The 19,856-nt window shown below is 36.6% G+C and overlaps 2 protein-coding genes across 2 annotated transcripts in view; both read right to left on the reverse strand.

Annotated features, from left to right (window-relative positions):
• Positions 1-1,139: 1,139 nt before the first annotated feature.
• Positions 1,140-15,257, reverse strand: lrrc28 (leucine rich repeat containing 28). Its single transcript, XM_084109006.1, has 10 exons — positions 15,156-15,257; positions 12,825-13,054; positions 12,672-12,712; positions 12,365-12,402; positions 12,136-12,273; positions 9,949-10,155; positions 8,966-9,068; positions 7,325-7,494; positions 6,682-6,841; positions 1,140-2,582 (listed from the first exon to the last, which is right to left on the reverse strand). Exons 2-10 carry the CDS (start codon positions 12,990-12,992, stop codon positions 2,513-2,515), a joined length of 1,095 nt encoding a protein of 364 aa, XP_083965132.1. The 5' UTR covers positions 12,993-13,054; positions 15,156-15,257; the 3' UTR covers positions 1,140-2,512.
• A 1,595-nt stretch (positions 15,258-16,852) lies between these two features.
• Positions 16,853-19,856, reverse strand: part of igf1rb (insulin-like growth factor 1b receptor) — an 83,830-nt gene continuing 80,826 nt past the window's right edge. Inside the window, exon 21 of the mRNA XM_084107424.1 lies at positions 16,853-19,856. This exon is cut by the window's right edge and continues 13 nt beyond it. Within this exon, the coding sequence (XP_083963550.1) occupies positions 19,401-19,856 (456 nt within the window). The 3' untranslated portion in view covers positions 16,853-19,400.

Consider the following 19,856-nt stretch of genomic DNA (forward strand, 5'->3'; position numbering starts at 1 on the left):
CTATCTATCTATCTATCTATCAGCAGAAAACACATCTGTGCATAAATAAAGAATTGTGTGAGGACACATATGAAATGAATAACATCTGTGCATAAAAATGTATTATTCTGAGGAAATTTGCGCACACACACACACACACACACACACACACACACACACACACACACACACACATTTGAAGATAAAGTAAAACTGATAAATGAAATGTTACAGTAAACTACTATGAATCCACTGAACTGTAGATTACTAAATGTCATTAGTTTTAGTGAGAAGATGAAGAGCAGGCAGGAGAGACATCTGTTGGCCTGTCACGGGGAATATATAGTGTCAGGGACAGCAAAATATATTACAATACATGTTTCATTCAGGGTGATTTATGAGATGTCTTAGGACAGAGGCCTGAATGTTAATGGTCTCCGTGAAGTCAGTGACAATGCAGGACTGGAGCTTTTTCCAGGCTGAAGAACAAAAAAATGGAATAAAATCACCTAGTATAAAATCATACATTTCACAATTACTAAGGTAATAAGTAATACATCAGGCGCTGAAGTATTTGCATCTTAATTTATGTAAAATGATGCACACAGCACCAAGGAAGAAAAAGTCTTGCTCCTGAGATGGGCTGAAAAACTGATGATAGTTTGAATGTGAATAAGTGAATATCTGCTTCCAGATCTCATGAAATCTATCCATACTTTCTGTTATAAAATTATTATTCAAAATTATAAAATAATCAGTTTCTGCTCTCAGTTGAGAAATAGTGTATACCAAATTTTCCATTTGCAAAAGCAGTTAGACATGATTATATTTGCATATATTTACATATCATTAGAATGACTATTAACCACTCCCAAGTAAAATGCACAGACCCCAAATTGTTTTGGAATATATATATACAAAGTCGAAGCAAAAAGTTGAGAAAGCACAGTACTGGATGCAATAGTTTCTTCATGTCCGAGCAGTTGTGATCATGGAAGAGAAAAATACTGTAAATAATACCCTTAAAGATCATATTTCAATTCTCAGATCCACAGAGCAGACATTTCATTCAACTCTGTTTTCGGAGTATTTCCAGATGATGTACATAGAAGTATCACAAGCAATATTGTTCCTAAGCATCTAAAAGTAGAGTTCATGTGTTTCTAAATTCTGTTTAATGACGCAGTAAGCCATATATGTCCATATGACATACATATATGTCATATAAAAGCCATTTGCCAGCTCTGAGGCAGCTTAAGTTAGATGCCACATCAGAGTTGTCTTATTTTTAAAAACATTTTTTGCCATTGCCATTTAATCAACAGTCTGAAAGAATCAACATTCAAACACAAAACAATGTCATGATTCTGTGTATTTATGCTGAACACTGTATAATGCACAGATGCAGCTTCAGTGCCGCCATAACGGTTATATTCACAGTCAAAATGGTGCTCAATATGAATGAAATTGAAATTAGAAAACCTACAAGAGATGTTTTAAACATTGTTATTATTGCCAAACATTCGAACAACAGCACAATTACATATAAATGGCAACATGAAACAACAACAACATAGTAAAAAGTTAGGCTGAACAAACTCTTCAGAGAAAATAAAGAACTGTAAAGAACCTGTAACAGTAACATCTATACATTAACTTAGTAAGCTGAACAATGTTGGTGTTTTGCTGCTGTATCGGCACAATGACTGACGGCTGTAGTGTAGTATCAGCAAATCTCACAATTCATGTCTCAGTCTTTTGAAAATATTCTCTCACACAAAAATAGTAATATTCGAGAACAATCCCTTGAAGCTGCCTTCAATGAGAACAATCAATTTCATGTTTTCATTAAAGTCAATTGGCACTTAGTCAAAGCTTCACAAAAGACTCGTAACACAAAACAACACACATGTGATTGTGCTTTAAAAGAGCTGAATCCTGGTCACTCATACACTTGGATTATGAGCCTCAGATTAAACTGACACACGTTTATATTTAAAAAGGAAAGAATTGGGTCATGGTCTTTAAGTACTTTTTAAAGAAACATGACATTTCAGTAATATTTTCAGTAATGAGCTCTAAAAAAAAACAATTCTATTTTCCTTTCAAATGAAAACAAAAATATCCATATCTCACTTAAAAGTCATTAGTTTTAAATTTATATATCCTGGCAATCTTTAAAACAGAATAAATGTTAAGTTTCTCAAGAAACCTTCATCCTTTTTGGTTACAGCAAACCGTAACAATCCCAACACAAACAATACTTTATTGATCGATTACTTCAGTTCTTCTCATTCTACATTCATTTGTGAAATATAATCAGGTTTAACCAACTGCTGGTTTTCTTAAGAGATGCTACACTCAGGACAGGAGGACATACTTTAATGTCTGCCATGAAGATCTTTGGGACGGGGGGCTGTCAAATGTTCCTGAAGCTCAGAAAGGTCTCAGTTCCACAGAAAGTCTCTTGCGATATCCTTTGTGAAGATGAAAGCACCATGAGCAGTGCTGTGAGGTTATCGTGTGAAGGACGTCAGCCCTGCAGGTCAAACGTCCTCAGACACTGGCTAGAGCAGCAGTACGCTACAAAACTTACTGTGGTTCTGTGGAAGAAAACAGACAAAATCTACTTAAAACAATTTGCACTTATAACATTCTCCCCCGGTTTCACAGACAAAGCTTAAGATAGTCCCAGACTAAAATGCATGTTTGAGCTGTTTTAACTGAAAACTTGCAATTGCACTGGCACTTCTTGAAATATGTCAGTGCCACTGGTTTCAAAGCCATGTTTATAAAAGCAACTTAAATGTCCTACTTAAACTAAGGCCTAATCCTGGCTTAATCTAAGCCCTGTCTGTGAAACCAGGCCATAAAGTTTAAGATTTTGAGTTTGTGCTACAAACTTCCAAAACTACGAATAAAAGAAAATGCAATAATTTGAGGTATATTATATGAAGTTTTGCATTAATCAGAATGTGCGTTTTTTTAAAGACGTGACCACACACAATTTTTTTAATCTTCAGAAATTAACTTGTAATGTAGAACATTAGATGAAAACCCTCAGGTCCCTTCTTCAATGCAAAATTGATGAGATTTTTTTTGGTTGACCGATAAAGTTTTTTTTTTTTTTTGGCCAATAGTGATATATTACACAGTCACTGGCCACTTTATTAGTTACACCTTGCTAATTGGTCCCCAGAATGGTCCCCCTTTTGCCTTCAGATCTACCTTTATTCTTCGTGGCATAGATTCAACAAGGTTCTGGAAACATTTCTCAGAGATTTTCGTCTATATTGTCATGACAGCATCACGCAGTTGCTGCAGATTCGTCGGCTGGACATCCATGATGCGAATCTCCCGTTCCAGCAAATCCCAAAGGTGCTCTATTGGATTGAGATCTGGTGACTGTGGAGGTCATTTGAGTATAGTGAACTCATTGTCATGTTCAAGAAACCAGTTTGAGATGGTTTGAGCTTTGTGTCATAGTGTGTTATCCTGCTGGAAGTAGCCATCAGAAGATGATACACTGTGGTCATAAAGGGATGGACTTAGGAAGGCTGTTGCATTTAAACAATGCTCAATTGGTACTAAGTGTGTCAAGAAGATATCTCACACACCATTACACCACCAGCAGCCTGAACCATTGATTCAAGCCAGGATGGATCCATGCTTTCATGTTCTTTATGCCAAATTCTGACCCTACCATTTGAAAGTCGCAGCAGATTTTGAGACTCATCAAACCAGGCAATGTTTTTACAATCTTCTATTGACCAGTTTTGGTGAGCCTGTGTGAATTACCTCAGTTTCCTGTTCTCAGCTGACAGGAGTGTCACCGGTGTGTGTCTTCTTCTGCTGCTGTAGCTCGTCTGCTTCAAGGTTGGACGTGTTGTGTGTTCAGAGATGCTCTTCTGCAGACCTCGGATTGTAACGAGTGCTTATTTGAGTTACTGTTGCCTTTCTATCAGCTGGAACCAGCCGTTCTCCTCTGACTTCTGGCATCAACAAGGCATTTTTGCCTGCAGAACTGCCGCTCACTGGATATTTTCTCTTTTCTGGACCATTCTCTAGAGATGGTTGTGCGTGAAAATCCCAGTAAATCAGCAGTTTCTGAAATACTCAAGACAAGCCCGTCCAGCACCAACAACCAATGTCAACCATGCCACTTTCAAAGTCACTTAAATCAGCTTTCCCCGTTCTGATGCTCAGTTTGAACTTCAGCAGATCGTCTTGACCATGTCTACATGCATCGAGTTACTGCTATGTGATTGGCTGATTAGCTATTTGCATTAACGAGCAGCTGAATATTACATTATTGAATATTTATCAATATTTGAAAATGAATCAATGTGGGAAAAAATAACCTGATAGGAAATAAATCTGTAAAATAATCAGATTTAAACTTTAGATAGCAGCTTTTTGATTCTGTAATCAATCATATTATAGTATTTTTCCCAAATAAATAAATAATTACAAACATGAATAAAAAGGAAATAAAAGATAATTAATTAAAAATAAAAGTCTAAATAACAGATGATACTGTATAGGCATTGGCGAAATATTGGTTGAACACAAATTTTTTTGCACCCATTTTATTGTCTGCCAAGCTAAAATTGGGTTAAACTTTATTTTAATGTGTAGTTACATTGTACCTACTCAAATAAGTACTGAGTAATATTAATTAACTACATGTACTTACTATACAGTTACAGTTAGGTTTTGGTTTAGGGTTAGTTACTTGTAATATGCATAATTTACTTATTACTAGTTATTACTATAGTAAGTGCATGTAGTAACATGTAACTACGTCACCTTAAAATAAAGTGTTACTGACAATTTTAAGCCTGATCACTTCCAAAAGTACACGCACACCTCTCCTCATAAAGGAACGCTCACAAATTTAGCATTTAGGTTTAGAGATTTTTCAAACCCCCTAAGATTAAGAACAACCAAGTAAGATTCTCACCTTACCAAAAACCAAAACAGTATCAAAAACACAGGTCAAATGCAAAAGTTTGCAAATTTCTGGTATGGTTAGTTCAAGTAAAGCAATCTCACAGGGAAAGAGATGATGTTTTAAAATCATTTTTATGAGCTTTCATCCCTGAGCACTCAAAATATGCAGCTTAATGTATGCACATATAAGGGAGGTTATTTTACTCCCACAACATGCTTTCATAAGCATGTTGATGAAGTGATATTGAAACAGCGAGAGTTTCCTGGTATATTTTCACTAAATACACACAATACAAGCTAACTTGATGACCTGCGATTGAAAACGGAGAGTATAAAAGGTGAAAAAGAAGCAAATGGAAAAGAATTCCCTTAAACAAATAGCTTCTCTCTCTCTTTCTTTCGACCAGCGCTGGTCTGCAAAACGACCGTCGAACACTCAGGGTAAGAGGTAATTGGCGAGTGGATTAGATCTCTTAATGCACGTGAAGTAGCTGAGAGCAGCAGTCCAGCAGGCTGATTCGGTTACGCTACTGGATGTTGATACCAAAACCACAGCATTGCATTACAGATGGAACATGACGGTTATCAGAGCAAGCATAGCTCAATTCAACCAATCAAACAAGCAGGACGATGAGGAGATAGGGGAAGTGAGAGGGGTCAGAGAGTGTGTGTGTGTGAGAGAGAGAGTTTTCTGAATGCAAGATATATGAGATATATGAAAGAGAGTATGTTTTTGGTAAATTAATATGCACATAACAGCAAATGCGCATGCATGGTATTTAATATTGAACATTTAATATTCAACAATAATATTGATCTGCCTGCATTGACACCATTATATGAGAACTGAACTGAGCTGGACGATGACATCACGTTTTTCTCCAGAGTGGCTATATATATATATATATACCTACTCAATCCCAGAATGCATGTGGATTTAAAGGGGTCATCCACTACTGTTCAAATTTGGTACGTTTTATATTCACCAAGGCTGCATTTATATGATGAAAGCAAAATACAGAAAAATCTTAATATTGTGAAATATTATTACAATATAACATAATTTGTTTACATTTTAAAAGAACTGTTTCTGTTTTTATATATCCCTGTGAATTTTCAGCATCATTACCCCAGTCTTCAGTGTCACATGATCATTCACAGAAATCATTCAATCATACAGAACCACCTGCTCTCGTGGGACTTTGATGTCGATCTTTGATTTTTAGAACCAGTATAACTAAAAGTGTTTAAAAAAAACATTGCCTATGTTAGCTTTAATGTTAAAAGAATTTAATTTGAGTTGCAATTTCATTTTGTGTGACATTTATAACCATACTGAAAGTGACAATGGATAATTCACCTCAGATCTTGAAAATAAATGAAAGGAAACAAGAACGTTCAAACTGTGAACTCAATGTGAACAAACAATTGTATTCTATGACGAAGACTGTTTCAGTCATTCAGTATGTATTTTTAATTATGTTAAAATAGTCTAATATCTATGAATTTGATTACGTACTTAATCCATTTTGTTGCGAGTGCAGTGCACTTGCAGAGAGACTCCGCCCACACACTCATCCGATTGGCTGTGATTTTTTATTGTTTTTGTCGTGTCTCGTAGTCGTGTCTAGTACAAACTGCTTGTCACTGGAATCTTATTTTATTGTATCGCGTCTGCCAGCATAGGACATTGTAAAGTGGAATTCCAAAACACACACTTGTGATATGATGTTACTACAGTATCAGTACCTCTTGTGCACCCCTGCGAGCGCAGTCTCTCTGAGTGGGAACAGTTTGGTGTAGACGATGGTGAACATGGGCTGACTGCAGCGGTGACAGTGACCCAGAGGACACCGGACGACTTCCAGCAGACTCTTGGGCAACAGGAACGGAGTCAGGAACTTCACATCTGCACATAAAGACATGTTGTGTTGGTTTATCTACACTAAAAGACCACAACAGCAGCAACATGGAGGGGTTTACAATACAGATGATGTTTTACAAGTAAGACAACGTGTAGCTGTGGCGCTGAATAACTACGACTTAAGAGGCAGCGGCAGAAACTCAACAGAAACAAACAGCAGATATGTTTCCTACAACAGATATGTTTGTTTTAATGTGGCATAAGAAAGTGACTTAGCTAGAAAAACTACGTAGAGAGGTCAGACTGAAACAGATTTCCAGAAATGTGTAGCATGAAACGAATTTGTAAAAAACGTATTTCATGTGATTTTTTTTGCCGTTCACACTTGCTAAATAGGATTGGATTCCAATCGGATATGCACGAAAATCAGATTCGGACTGACAGTCTGAACAAGACATGTTTTAGTGGTCAAAACATTTGGTTGGTAAATGCAATTGTCGTAGGTTTGTTTGCGACTTTTACACTTACCGGTCCAGTTGTGGGCCGTATGTAGGACTCTGCAAGCCAGCTCTTCCAGAGGCAACACACTGTCAGTCTCGGAGCCGATGGCCTTCACTTCAGAGGGCAGAGGAACAGTCACATCTCCGAGAGTCAAGCAGAGCTGCTTCACGTCAGAGACCTGACCAGCTAGACCACATCTGTGCGTGCAAACAGATAAATAACCTTGCATGAACATCGACACATTAGACCAGGTGTCCGTCTGAAACAGCCAGGGATCAATCACACCAAATATCATGAGAAGCAATATATAGCCATATCAGCACTGTGATACTTTTCCGACTTAAAATGTCAGAAAACTCTTGCATTTTCCCACCCAGACATTGTTACTGAAATGGTGCAGATTATTGTGCCAGAGTCGGTGCACAGCTGGAACATCTGAGAATCTCTCTTTGGAAAATGTGCAACGAAAGCAACAGAGCGTGTTAAAAGTGGACGAGCCAGATTCAAGTTTATAGTTTATAGAAGAACTTTTTGTGAGATTTACCAAAGTGAATCTTGAGTTTTGATGTCTGTGTGAGGCAAGTAAACTCTTACATGTGTGAAAAAAATCAATGTTGTTTACTTTCAGATGGACGGAAAATCTGACCAAAGACTCAACACGCATTTTCCACTAGTTTCTGCTGCACCGTTTGTCCAGTAGCTGACAGGGTCTGGAGTGCCACAATCTTAATAAGCTCCACTTTGTTGAATGCCCATAATTATGTCAAATCATCTATTTCAGACTTAACTAGCCATACTATCACATTAAAACATAAAAAAAGGCATAAGGTACCAGAAAAGGAAATTAACTCTTATTCTCTTGTGCTGAATCTATTTGTTTCTTCATGTCTTTATAGTTCGGCTGGGAAAAATAACACATTCATTTCTGTCAATTTAAACAAACTTTAAAGTGGGGGGAAAATAAACTTACCGCTATATAGTAGAGTGAAACATCACCAAATACACTGTATAAAAGGCACCGCTAAATCTGACATTTAGTATAATGGGTTTATGTAAAAGGTTCACTTAAATAAAAATGTGTTATTATATTTTTAATGTCTCTATATACAAATTTTCTATAAATTGTAGTTCTATCAAATCGATTAATTGCAATTAATCGCATCTAACATTAAAGTTTGTATATGTAAATATATATATATATATATATATATATATATATGTATATACACACACATTATATATTTACAAACTTTTATGTTAGATGCAATTAGCTGTGATTAATCGATTCGACAGCACTAATATATTGTAATTATTATGATCACAACTTGCAATAATTGCTTTAATGAGCTTGTTTCTGCCTAAATGAATACATGATGTTATTTAACTGTAATGTAGATTGTAATGTAGAAATATGCGTTTACTTTAAAGCTGCTTTGAAATGATATGTATTGTGAAAAGCGCTATACAAATAAATGTGAACTGAATTCAATGTTTTGTAATTTTTCAGCTTTCAAATGTTAGGTGTGATTAATCACAATTAATTACAAAAATCGCAGCAATTAATTAGTACATTTTTTTTAAACGATCGACAGCCCTACTTTATAGAATTTTTTAAAACATAAAAGTTGTGATTATGATAGCATACTACAACGACAGAAAAGAGCTCACCCACTGCAGCCGATGACTTTGTTATAAAGATACGATGGGAGAGCCTTCAGATGAGTGTTGTTGTCCACAAAGACAAACTGCAGCTCCATGGAACGCCCCATATCTGACAGAAATATAAAGCATCAGTACATCATTATACCTGGTACTCGTGAAATATAGTCCTCTGGAGTCATAAAAGAGCTGTGTGTAACCTTCCCCTTAACTGTTGCTCTCAAAATGCTAAAAATATTATTGTAATGATTGGTTGAGTCCCGTTCAAAGCCACTCTACAAACATAAACCTGTGACCTTTATTACACCAGTATAATGTTATACAGTATTATTATTATAGTCATTTTATAAATTGAAGCTGTGGTTTACAGTGAATTTATATTAGCTTTTCTAAATTCACTGTAAACCACGGCTTCATGAGTCTTATTGCTTTAATAACCTTTGGTCTGCTCCTCACATTAAGCATCATATGGATTCAGAGATCTTGTATGGAGTATTTGGACTGAATTCAGACTAACTAGACTATGGAAACTCTCGTTCAAATGTTTTTGAAAGACGTTATGCTCAACACTGCATTTATTTGATCATAAATACAGGAAAAACAGAAATATTATAACAATTTAAAAACACTTTTATTTTAATATAAAATTAGTTTATTTCAGAATTTTCAGCAGGCATTACTTCAGTCACATGATCCTTCAGAAATCATTCTAATATGCTGATTTGCTGCTGAGGACAATTCTTATTCTTAATTTTTTCAATATTTTATTTATAAAAGAATAGCATTTTATTTGAAACAGAAATCTTTTGTAACATGTTTTGCTGTCACTTTGGATTCATTTGCATTCTTTCTAAATAAAGGTGTTAATTTCTTTTAAAAAAAGAACTGACCCCAAACTTTTGAACGGTAGTGACTCGAATACACTGTTTCTTTGGGTCTGCCAAATGCACAAATGTAAATGTATTGTAAATGTTATGTCTTGATCTGCTCACCCAGGGGCAGTGATGTCAGGCAGTTGGCAGCCATGGAGAGCTCATTGAGGTCAGGCAGCAGACAGAGCTGGCGAGGGAGGCACTGCAGCATGTTTCGGTCTGCTGTCAAACACTGCAGGGACAGACACTGGTGCAGACGCTCTGGAAGAGTCCTCAGGAGGTTCGTGGACACGTCCAGAGTCTCCAGCTCTCGGAGATCTCCCAGCTCTACCAATACAAGTCAATATACATTTATGTTCAAATTGGCATGAAACAGAAGTTGCGGTTGTCTTTTCTCCCCTATTATGATGTACATCAGAGTGAAATGGCTTCTCTAACAAAAAAACAAAAAAATGTAGGACAGGACTTGATTTTGTCTATGGGGAATTGATTAAAATTGATTTGCTATTGGTCGATCTCATGTGAGTGACAGGTTGCCCCGCCCTCAAGCCAGTAAACACATCATCAGAGAAGAGATATAGTTGCAAGAGGGAGGGGAAGTTATTTTGATTAAAGATTACAATGGCACATGAATTAAAACAAATAATGATGTGCATGCACAGGTAAATCATTCATAATAAATACTTCAATATTCCATAAAAAATCTGAATTGTCTATTTTTTCCATGCTGACTGTAAAGTTTCAAGTAAGAATCAGGTAATAACAGGCTTTTATAACTAGGGCTGTCAAAATTAACGCGTCAACGCATGCGATTATTTTTTTCAGTTTAACTGAAAATATATATATTTAACGCAATTTACGCAGCATCCATTTATTTCCCTGTCATCCTTTAGCTATCGTTACATTATATGATAATGCTCTTATTCATATATCCATTCTCAAAAAGGGAATAAATGGATTATAATTTAGTACCATAAAATCCGCTAAAAATCAAAAATATTAAATAAAAAAAACATTATCGAACTAAAATATAGTACAATCATTTCATTGAAATAAAAAAATAATCATTTTTAACCAACACGTGAAGGGTTAATCAATCAGAGAACAAATGAAACTGAGAAAAATAACTCTCTGCTCTTGACTGAATAACTTTTGTAGCTTTAATAAAAATGAAACTACATTTCATTTTTAATTTATACAGTGAAGACTTTGAAGAATTTGATAACTTAATTCAATTTCTGTATATTTCCTATCTGTTAGATCAAATATTTAAAATATACTGTCTTTATGTTGTTTCTACATTTAGATTAAATGTGAAATTACAACATAAAAATATAATAAAAACTTTAATGTTAGCGTGATTAATTACAGAAAAATGTAATCGATTAACAGCACTAATTATAACTATAGGGAGTGTCTTTATGGCTTCTTCTGGAAATAAATACAAGATGATACATTATGTAATACTGAAAAGGAACTATAATTGTGTAAATACAAAAATCACACTTCTTTCAAACATGTGTCACTAGATAAAATATGCTAGAAACTGTTGTAAAAATTCACTGTAAAACACTTAGTTTGGAACAATTCACATATGATAAATTAAAGCCATGAACAGTCTCGGCTTCAGATGAAACATTACCCAATTAAAATGGAAAAGAACAATAAAAAGGCTGATATAAAACAACAGTGTGTTTTGAAGCAAAGCAATTAAAGAGAGTGTCAAAGAGCTTAGTCATTTTCCCACAGTCTCTTTATGAAGTTTTTCTCCTCAGAACCATTTAAGTGTCATGCTGAGCACAGAAATCTCTTCATTAAATGAAGTTTAATAACTGCAACATGTACTAAAGTTTAAAAGCTTCTGGTGATGCAGTGTCCTCATACTCAGCTGGCAAGCGAAGACATTATTTGATGCAGTTAAAGCTGCTCAATTACACAAGAAAAAACATCTTGTGTTACAAATAATGTCCATGACATAATAAACGGGCTGTTTACCTAGAAGGCTTTCCTCTTTTTCTGCAATTAATTCGGCTCGAATCACTTAAAACAAGGACTTCATTCAACCTTTGGAATATTTCAGGTTAAATGCAAAATGCATGTATTTCTATGTAATCCGAAATACTATTTTAATGCTGGGTAGCACAGGTAAAGCAATAAAACTAAATATACAGCAATTAATGTTTTTGTTATAAAATTATTATGATTCTATTATTAGATATTTCAATGCATAGAGGAATTGATAATCAATATAATATATTGCAGCAGCTCAATCATTCTCAGTGTTTTAGATAAATGTGCCCGACTCACCTTGCGGGAGGAATTTCAGTTGATTGTTGGCCAATCGCAGATGTCGTAATGAGCGCAGTTGACCAATCTCTGGGCAGATGATTTGAAGAGCGTTGTCACTCAGGTCCAGTGACTGCAGCTTCACAAGGTTGCCAATTGCTGGAACAACAACAACAACATCATGTATCATGCAATGCATCTTGTGTCTGACATCAAAATACTGATGTATATAATTATAAAATTAAATTACCTTGAGGAATTATTGCAATATTGTTTGAGTGAAGGTATCTTTAAAAAAAAAAAAAGTTGTGGGATTACATTTCATAATCTCGTTTTTCATCAGATGGAGAAAAAATGTAACTAAAATAATTTAATTTAACCCAACTCTTTGCCCCATCCAGTCATCTAGTTATTTATGTATGGGTGGTAAAACATCACAATGATTCAGGGACATCTACTGGGCACAAGTAATATTACAGTTGTGCAAAACTTACTGTCCATTGTTATAATAACAGCATAAAACAAAGTCACAAGAGTATAACAAGATAAACACTCACAATTCAATCAGGTTGGGAAGCTTCTGAGCCAGATTCTCTGGCTGACAGGAGGAAAACAGTATTAGGATAATATAGGCAGATATATCATTACAATATTTCAATACAGGGCTGAATCAAAACTGAAGACTAACAGCACTGGGACTGAGATCTTACAAGGGATGTGAGGGAGTTTCTCTTCATGAAGAGACGCTCCAGGAACTGCATCCCTTCATCTCTGAGCAGCTCCACAGGGAAGTTGTTGAGGTTTCTGTAGTTCAGGAAAAGATTCTTGTGTCGCTCTTGTTTGGCCATAAAAATTGCTGCATGGAGTTCAGCGGCCATGGTGGTGAGAACCGTCTTTGGTTGAGAGAGTTTTTCCCTCTTTCAACTTCTACTTTTCTAATCTGAAAAAAAAAAAAAAAATAAGCAAGTAAATCAATCATGTTGATAATCAGTCATATTCACCAAAATCAAATGACAGATACAGTGGGGAGAACAAGTATTTGATACACTGCCGATTTTGCAGGTTTTCCCACCCAATGTTTATCATAGGTACTCTTCAACTGTGAGTGACGGAATCTAAAACAAAAATCCAGAAAATCACATTGTATGATTTTTAAGTAATTAATTTGCATTTTATTGCATGACATAAGTATTTGATCAACTACCAACCAGTAAAAATTCCGGCTCTCACAGACCTGCTAGTTTTTCTTTAAGAAGCCCTCCTGTTCTCCACTCATTACCTGTATTAACTGCACCTGTTTGAACTCATTACCTGTATAAAAGACACCTGTCCACACACTCAATCAAACAGACTCCAACCTCTCCACAATGGCCAAGACCAGAGAGCTGTGTAAGGACATCAGAGATAAAATTGTAGACCTGCACAAGGCTGGGATGGGCTACAGGACAATAGGCAAGCAGCTTGGTGAGAAGGCAACAACTGTTGGCGCAATTATTAGAAAATGGAAGAAGTTAAAGATGATGGTCAATCTCCCTCGGTCTGGAGCACCATGCAAGATCTCACCTCGTGGGGCATCAATGATCATGAGGAAGGTGAGGAATCATCCCAGAACTACACGGCAGGACCCGGTCAATGACCTGAAGAGAGCTGGGACCACAGTCTCAAAGAAAACCATTAGTAACACACTACACCGTCACGGATTAAAATCCTGCAGTGCACGCAAGGTCCCCCTGCTCAAGCCAGCGCATGTCCAGGCCCGTCTGAAGTTTGCCAATGACCATCTGGATGATCCAGAGGAAGAATGGGAGAAGGTCATGTGGTCTGATGAGACAAAAATAGAGCTTTTTGGTCTAAACTCCACTCGCCGTGTTTGGAGGAAGAAGGATGAGTACAACCCCAAGAACACCATCCCAACCGTGAAGCATGGAGGTGGAAACATCATTCTTTGGGGATGCTTTTCTGCAAAGGGGACAGGACGACTTCACCATATTGAGGGGAGGATGGATGGGGCCATGTATCGCGAGATCTTGGCCAACAACCTCCTTCCCTCAGTAAGAGCATTGAAGATGGGTCATGGCTGGGTCTTCCAGCATGACAATAACCCGAAGCACACAGCCAGGGCAATTAAGGAGTGGCTCCATAAGAAGCATCTCAAGGTCCTGGAGTGGCCTAGCCAGTCTCCAGACCTGAACCCAATAGTGAATCTTTGGAGGGAGCTGAAAGTCTGTATTGCCCAGCGACAGCCCTGGAACCTGAAGGATCTGGAGAAGGTCTGTATGGAGGAGTGGGCCAAAATCCCTCCTGCAGTGTGTGCAAACCTGGTCAAGAACTACAGGAAACGTATGATCTCTGTAATTGCAAACAAAGGTTTCTGTACCAAATATTAAGTTTTTCTGATGTATCAAATACTTATGTCATGCAATAACATGCAAATTAATTACTTAAAAATCATACAATGTGATTTTCTGGATTTTTGTTTTAGATTCCATCACTCACAGTTGAAGAGTACCTATGATAAAAATTACAGACTTCTACATGCATTGTAAGTGGGAAAACCTGCAAAATCGGCAGTGTATCAAATACTTGTTCTCCCCACTGTATAATGAATTAAATAAAATACTAATAGTACTAGTAGTAATTGGATCTCGCACTAGTCTTCATATTGATTTTAATGGACCAAAGGTAATGTACAGAATTTGCAATAGAAAATGCTGGTAGTAAAACCCTCACAGACACTATAAAGTTACTTATGAACTGATGTTTACTAGTAGTAACGTTAGCTATAAAAGCATTATGTAATGTCAAATACCAAATGACGTTACACTAACAGTATGAACCAATACGAGCTCAGATATTGATGCTATACTGTACTGTACTGTACTGTACTGTACTGTACTGTGTTGTTAGTCAGTCTGATAACACACGTTTGCAGAAATCTAATCATAATAATTGCTGGCCAGCTCTTTGAATGCGTGAAAAAAAAATTGACATATGAAATAAACAACACGGCAATAAAATATCATTAATAAATTGCAACTTACATTACATCCCTGTAGTAATGAAATGGAAATGGTCCCTGTTTAAAACCTCTGGAGTTGTTTTTGTGCCACACTGGTCTTCCGTCTGAGAGAATACGCGTCACTGGATACAGCCAGAGAGCATAATGGGTAATGTAGTTTTCCTTACATCAAAGCGCTAGAGACACATCCACTGCATATATAATGTAATGTAATATAATAATATTTACTATATAAATATTTTACTGTAAAAGTTATTTTACTTAAGAGAAATGTCAAAATAGCCATTTAAATACAATTAATTTTAATTATTTACCCAAATTCATATTAAAAACAGAAATCATAAAGCTACTTGTCATAATAATAATATATTAATAAGTAGGCCTACTATATTGAAAAGTAGTTTAATTAAACTTATGAATGAAAACTCTGATACTTTTGAATGTTTTTTATGCTTTTTTGAGTCCACTACTACACAAAATAGCTTATCACTGACATGTTATTATTATAAGCTACTACTATCAATATTGATTAACTTATTTATAATAATGCTTGATTTAATTATTCACATGACATCACTGACACAAAATTCCTTCCTGACATGCAATTTGTAGCCAATGCAGGTGAAAATATTATTTAATATGCTGTCTGTCTGTCTGTCTTATGCATCAACTATACTGCCAGAATTGAGTTTACAGTTCTTTCGTAAGCATTCATTCAATCCTACTTAAAATGCAAAAACAGACATCACAAAGCTATTCAACTGGATTTATTATAAGTATTTTTGAGCAATGTGCCACCATAAATACAATATGTTAATCTTCTCCATCTAAACTCCTGGGACACATTTTATTTTTCTTCAAATGTATACAAAAGAAAACAACACAAATAAAGTTAATAAGTGCCTTTTTTAATCAGAACAGCCAGGTTTGAACAGACTTGGACCACAAAACTTTCCATTCTCCCCTCCCCCGTTCTGGATCTGTAACCCCTTTATATAACCAACACACACATATCTAACACATCTCAACAGTTCACTGAACAACCAAACATTTTTGCTCCACCAGCATCAGGGAGTGAAATACACAACACATCCCTTCTCCAGGTTGTAGATGGCGCCATCAGATCACGAACACCTCCGAGCAGCAGTTTTCAGCAGCAGGGTAGAGTGAGCGTCGAGGAACGGGTCACTTCCTGTCCCGTTGACGCCCACTTGAACCTTCAGCCCTGAGAAGATCTAGCCCATAGGCAACAGATCTGTACTGACAAATCAACCATTGGTCTGAGATGGTCAGAGGAGAGCATTAGGATGGTTGATCTTGGACAATCGTTGATTTAAAAAATCTGAATTATGGAAAAATGCAGAAAAAATGACCATAGATACGAAGGCTGTGGTGGAGGGCGTGATGGTGGTATTGCTATTTGATTGTTGTTAGATTTGTAATTATTTTTTCCAAATTGGACAAACAAATCTGGCGAATTTCGCCAATTTAAACATTTCCCTTTTATAAAAATGCTTTAGTGAAAATTTACAAGAATATCTTGAATCTGGATTTATAAAATGCATATTTAATCAGCCCACGAGTCATTTTTGTTAAACCGCTATGAAATACGACATGGGGAAAAAGCTATTGGCTCATAAACCAGTCATTTCAGCTAACAAACTTCTCCAACCATTTACCTTTATATTGCATCTGCTCATTTTTTTTTTTTTTTTTTTTAATTACGCTAAAATGTTTGTGTTGATCTTTTGTTTGGGCTGAGAAAAAATATGTTTTCCAAAGCCAGCACAAAACTTACATACATTTGATGCACCTGACAAACAGCAAAAACTTACAGAGGGAACGTACATAAATCCATTTTTAGTTTCGATGAACATTTGGTTTCTGATACAATAACAGTATTCCAATGAATGTATAATGAAAACTTCAAAATAATAACAGTGGGATTCAGAGACATGAAAGGGAGAGGAGATCAGAACCATTATATCCTCAAAAACAACTCCATTCGAATTATTCCATCTATTGACTTTTGCCCTCAAGTTAAAAGATGGATAAATTAAACAACATTCCAGCACATTTGGAGTCAATTGTCAGATCTGTTCTTGTTTTAATAAATAATAAACAAATTTAAGCGAGATCCGATAGGAAAGAAAGCAGCTAGTCATACAAAATGTCCGTAATTCGGTAATTTCTCCACTCCGAGATTGTGGTTTGTAGCGTTTATGAGGTTTTACCCAGATACAGAGAGCAGTAATATTGTCCTTTTCATGAAAAAGGTCAGATGTACTTTATATACAGGTACATAAAAAAAGAGTGAGGTAGATAAATGTCTGAAAAAAAAAAAAAAGTCCCAATGTCATGAAAAAAAGCATATAAAAATATCTAAAATGTTGCACTTAATCAAGGGGGGGGTTTACAGTGATTATTAAACACATCACATAAACGAGAGAGGAAAAAAATAATGAAAATAAATAATGAAAATAAAAGGTCAGGATGTGGGGAAAAACATAAAAGGTGACAGTTTTTCCTTTGAAAAATCCTTCCAAAAAAATTAAAACAAAAGTCCCAAAAACTGGCGCTCATAGTCAAACCTGTATCTTAAATGTATATAAGTGATCTATGTTACAAACACAACTTCTGCATAGAGATATGCTGAATCATATCTGTATAATCGGTGTTTATCGGGCTCTGCTCGGAAGAAAGGAAACGCAGAGTTTATAACATTTACAAAGGGCGGCAGGATCAGTCACAAATAAGGCTGAACAATCAATCCAAAGTATGAGACGAGTCTATCTTCAAGGCAAGCGATGAAACGAATTCAAACTTTGCCAAATTTTTAGTCATATCTTTGTCGGTTACAGAGGAATGAATAATGAGAGAACAAAACATTGGATTCTGAGACCGAAACATTGAGGAGTTTGACCTGAGAGTATTTGTTGTGCATTAATGTGATGAGAGACACAGTGTTCAGCTGTTATAGAATCACGTCGAACGAGGTGCCGCCATTAATGGCATGAAGAAAGAAGTGTGTTCTATTGCCGGTTTCGCTATCGAAAAAAAGAAGGCATTAAACAACTTTACATTGGAAAACTCAACTGTTAGATTGAACCTTCTATTGGTTTTTTTTTTTCTTTCTCGTTTTGCAGAACTATAAGCATCATAAAATGGACTGTAGTGGAAAGGCAAAGGATTACACCTGAAGAATCTCTTTACAATTTTACAACCACAAAAGAAAAAACAAGAATAAAATAGCAGCTTTTTTCAGCACAGACATATAAATGATCAATCTGAACTGTAAAAAAGGTACAAAAGTGACCGACAAACGACGCACACGCTCTGTGGTCCGAAGTACGACTGAACGACCAAACGAGAGAATTGTTGTGGAGATTTCAAATGCCACAATTTTAAATCTTTTGAGCTTCTTTTTGACCCAATTCCCTTTTCTTTTCTTTTCTTTTTTTTGTTTCTATGCGATGTAATATCTGCTGCATTTGTTCTTCCACTTTTGCATTATTTCATCCGAAATGCAAAAAACCCAAAGCGAGAAGACAGAAAAGTGAGAATCAGGGAAATGTCACTCTATTGATGCTTTGGATCACCAGTGTAAAAAAAAAAAACGTATGCGGACATTTTTGCATATTTTGGGGAATTGTACAACAGTATACAATTTGGCAACATAAAAAAGAGATTTGGCAGATTCGTGAATTTCTTCACTATGTTGCACAGCCAGATAATTCGAATTTGGAGTTGGGTCTTGCTTCTAAGATGGGCGGAAGAGGAACTCTCACACCTTTCTCTAATCTAGACGCACGTCTTTGGGAACAAAGACAAGAGCAAGCGCTTCGATGTAGGATTCGCTTGGAGATATGCAGAGCGTTTCGTAATAATGCCACCGTACCACCACTGGCTCTGATAGACCTTCAAACCAGTTTTGGAAGTTTAGAAAAGTAACAAAACGTAACAAAAAACAGTCAGCCTATCGAGTGCGAGAGTGAAGGTCATGGTTTTTCCAGTCAGTGATCCAGTCTGCGGAAATAACAAATGAGTTCATGTCAATCAATTCAACGATTCAATCGAAATACACAATAAACAAAGAAAATTCAAACTTTGTCCGTTGAGGTATGATTGAAAAAATTGATTGCCTGGACTCTCAGTTTATACCGTTTTTTTTTTCTTTCCTTGTCTCTTTATTTTAATATTTCTTCTCAGGAGACCACACAGTGGCTTGACAGACAGAGACACGTCCATGTTTTCGGAAACTTGCTGATCAGCAAGCCGACGACTGGGGCAGAGGCAAGGCACGCTCGTTCTTACGCCCCCCGTTCATGTGAGCGTAAGGCTGGGACTCGTCAAACGGGCTCCGGAGAACCATGGAGGGCCCGTTTGCCGCTGATGCGGGGAGTGGGTGCTTGTCCGGGGAGCTGGGGGAGGAAGGCGGTGACGACGGGCCGGCCGGAGTGGCGGAGCACTGGGGCGCAGGGGAGCACTGTTGAGGGGAGGCTAAAGAGGGGGCGAGGGGCTGCAGGCTGGAGGACGGCTCCAGAGGAACGTTCTCCATGGTTCCCACGTTCTCCATGTCCAGCTCTTCCGTGTCAGGAGGTTTGTTCTCCTCGCTGTAGAAGAAGCTCATCTCCTTGAAGCCCTCCTCCAGGTCGTCCTTGAGGCTGCTGATGATCTCCAGGAAGGACGGACGCATTTTGGGGTTGAACTGCCAGCACATGCG

Source organism: Abramis brama, assembly GCF_963993115.1.
Source record: "Abramis brama genome assembly, chromosome: 3".
Taxonomy (NCBI): domain Eukaryota; kingdom Metazoa; phylum Chordata; class Actinopteri; order Cypriniformes; family Leuciscidae; genus Abramis; species Abramis brama.

Excerpts from the sequence above, each read along its gene's own strand:
- lrrc28 (XM_084109006.1), bottom strand. The coding sequence starts at position 12,992 with ATGGCCGCTGAACTCCATGCAGCAATTTTTATGGCCAAACAAGAGCGA. Across the intron at positions 10,156-12,135 it reads ACTGAAATTCCTCCCGCAAG|AGCTGGGAGATCTCCGAGAG; the intron begins GTGAGTCGGGCA and ends TTGTATTGGTAG. Across the intron at positions 2,583-6,681 it reads CTCGCAGGGGTGCACAAGAG|AACCACAGTAAGTTTTGTAG; the intron begins GTACTGATACTG and ends TTTCTTCCACAG.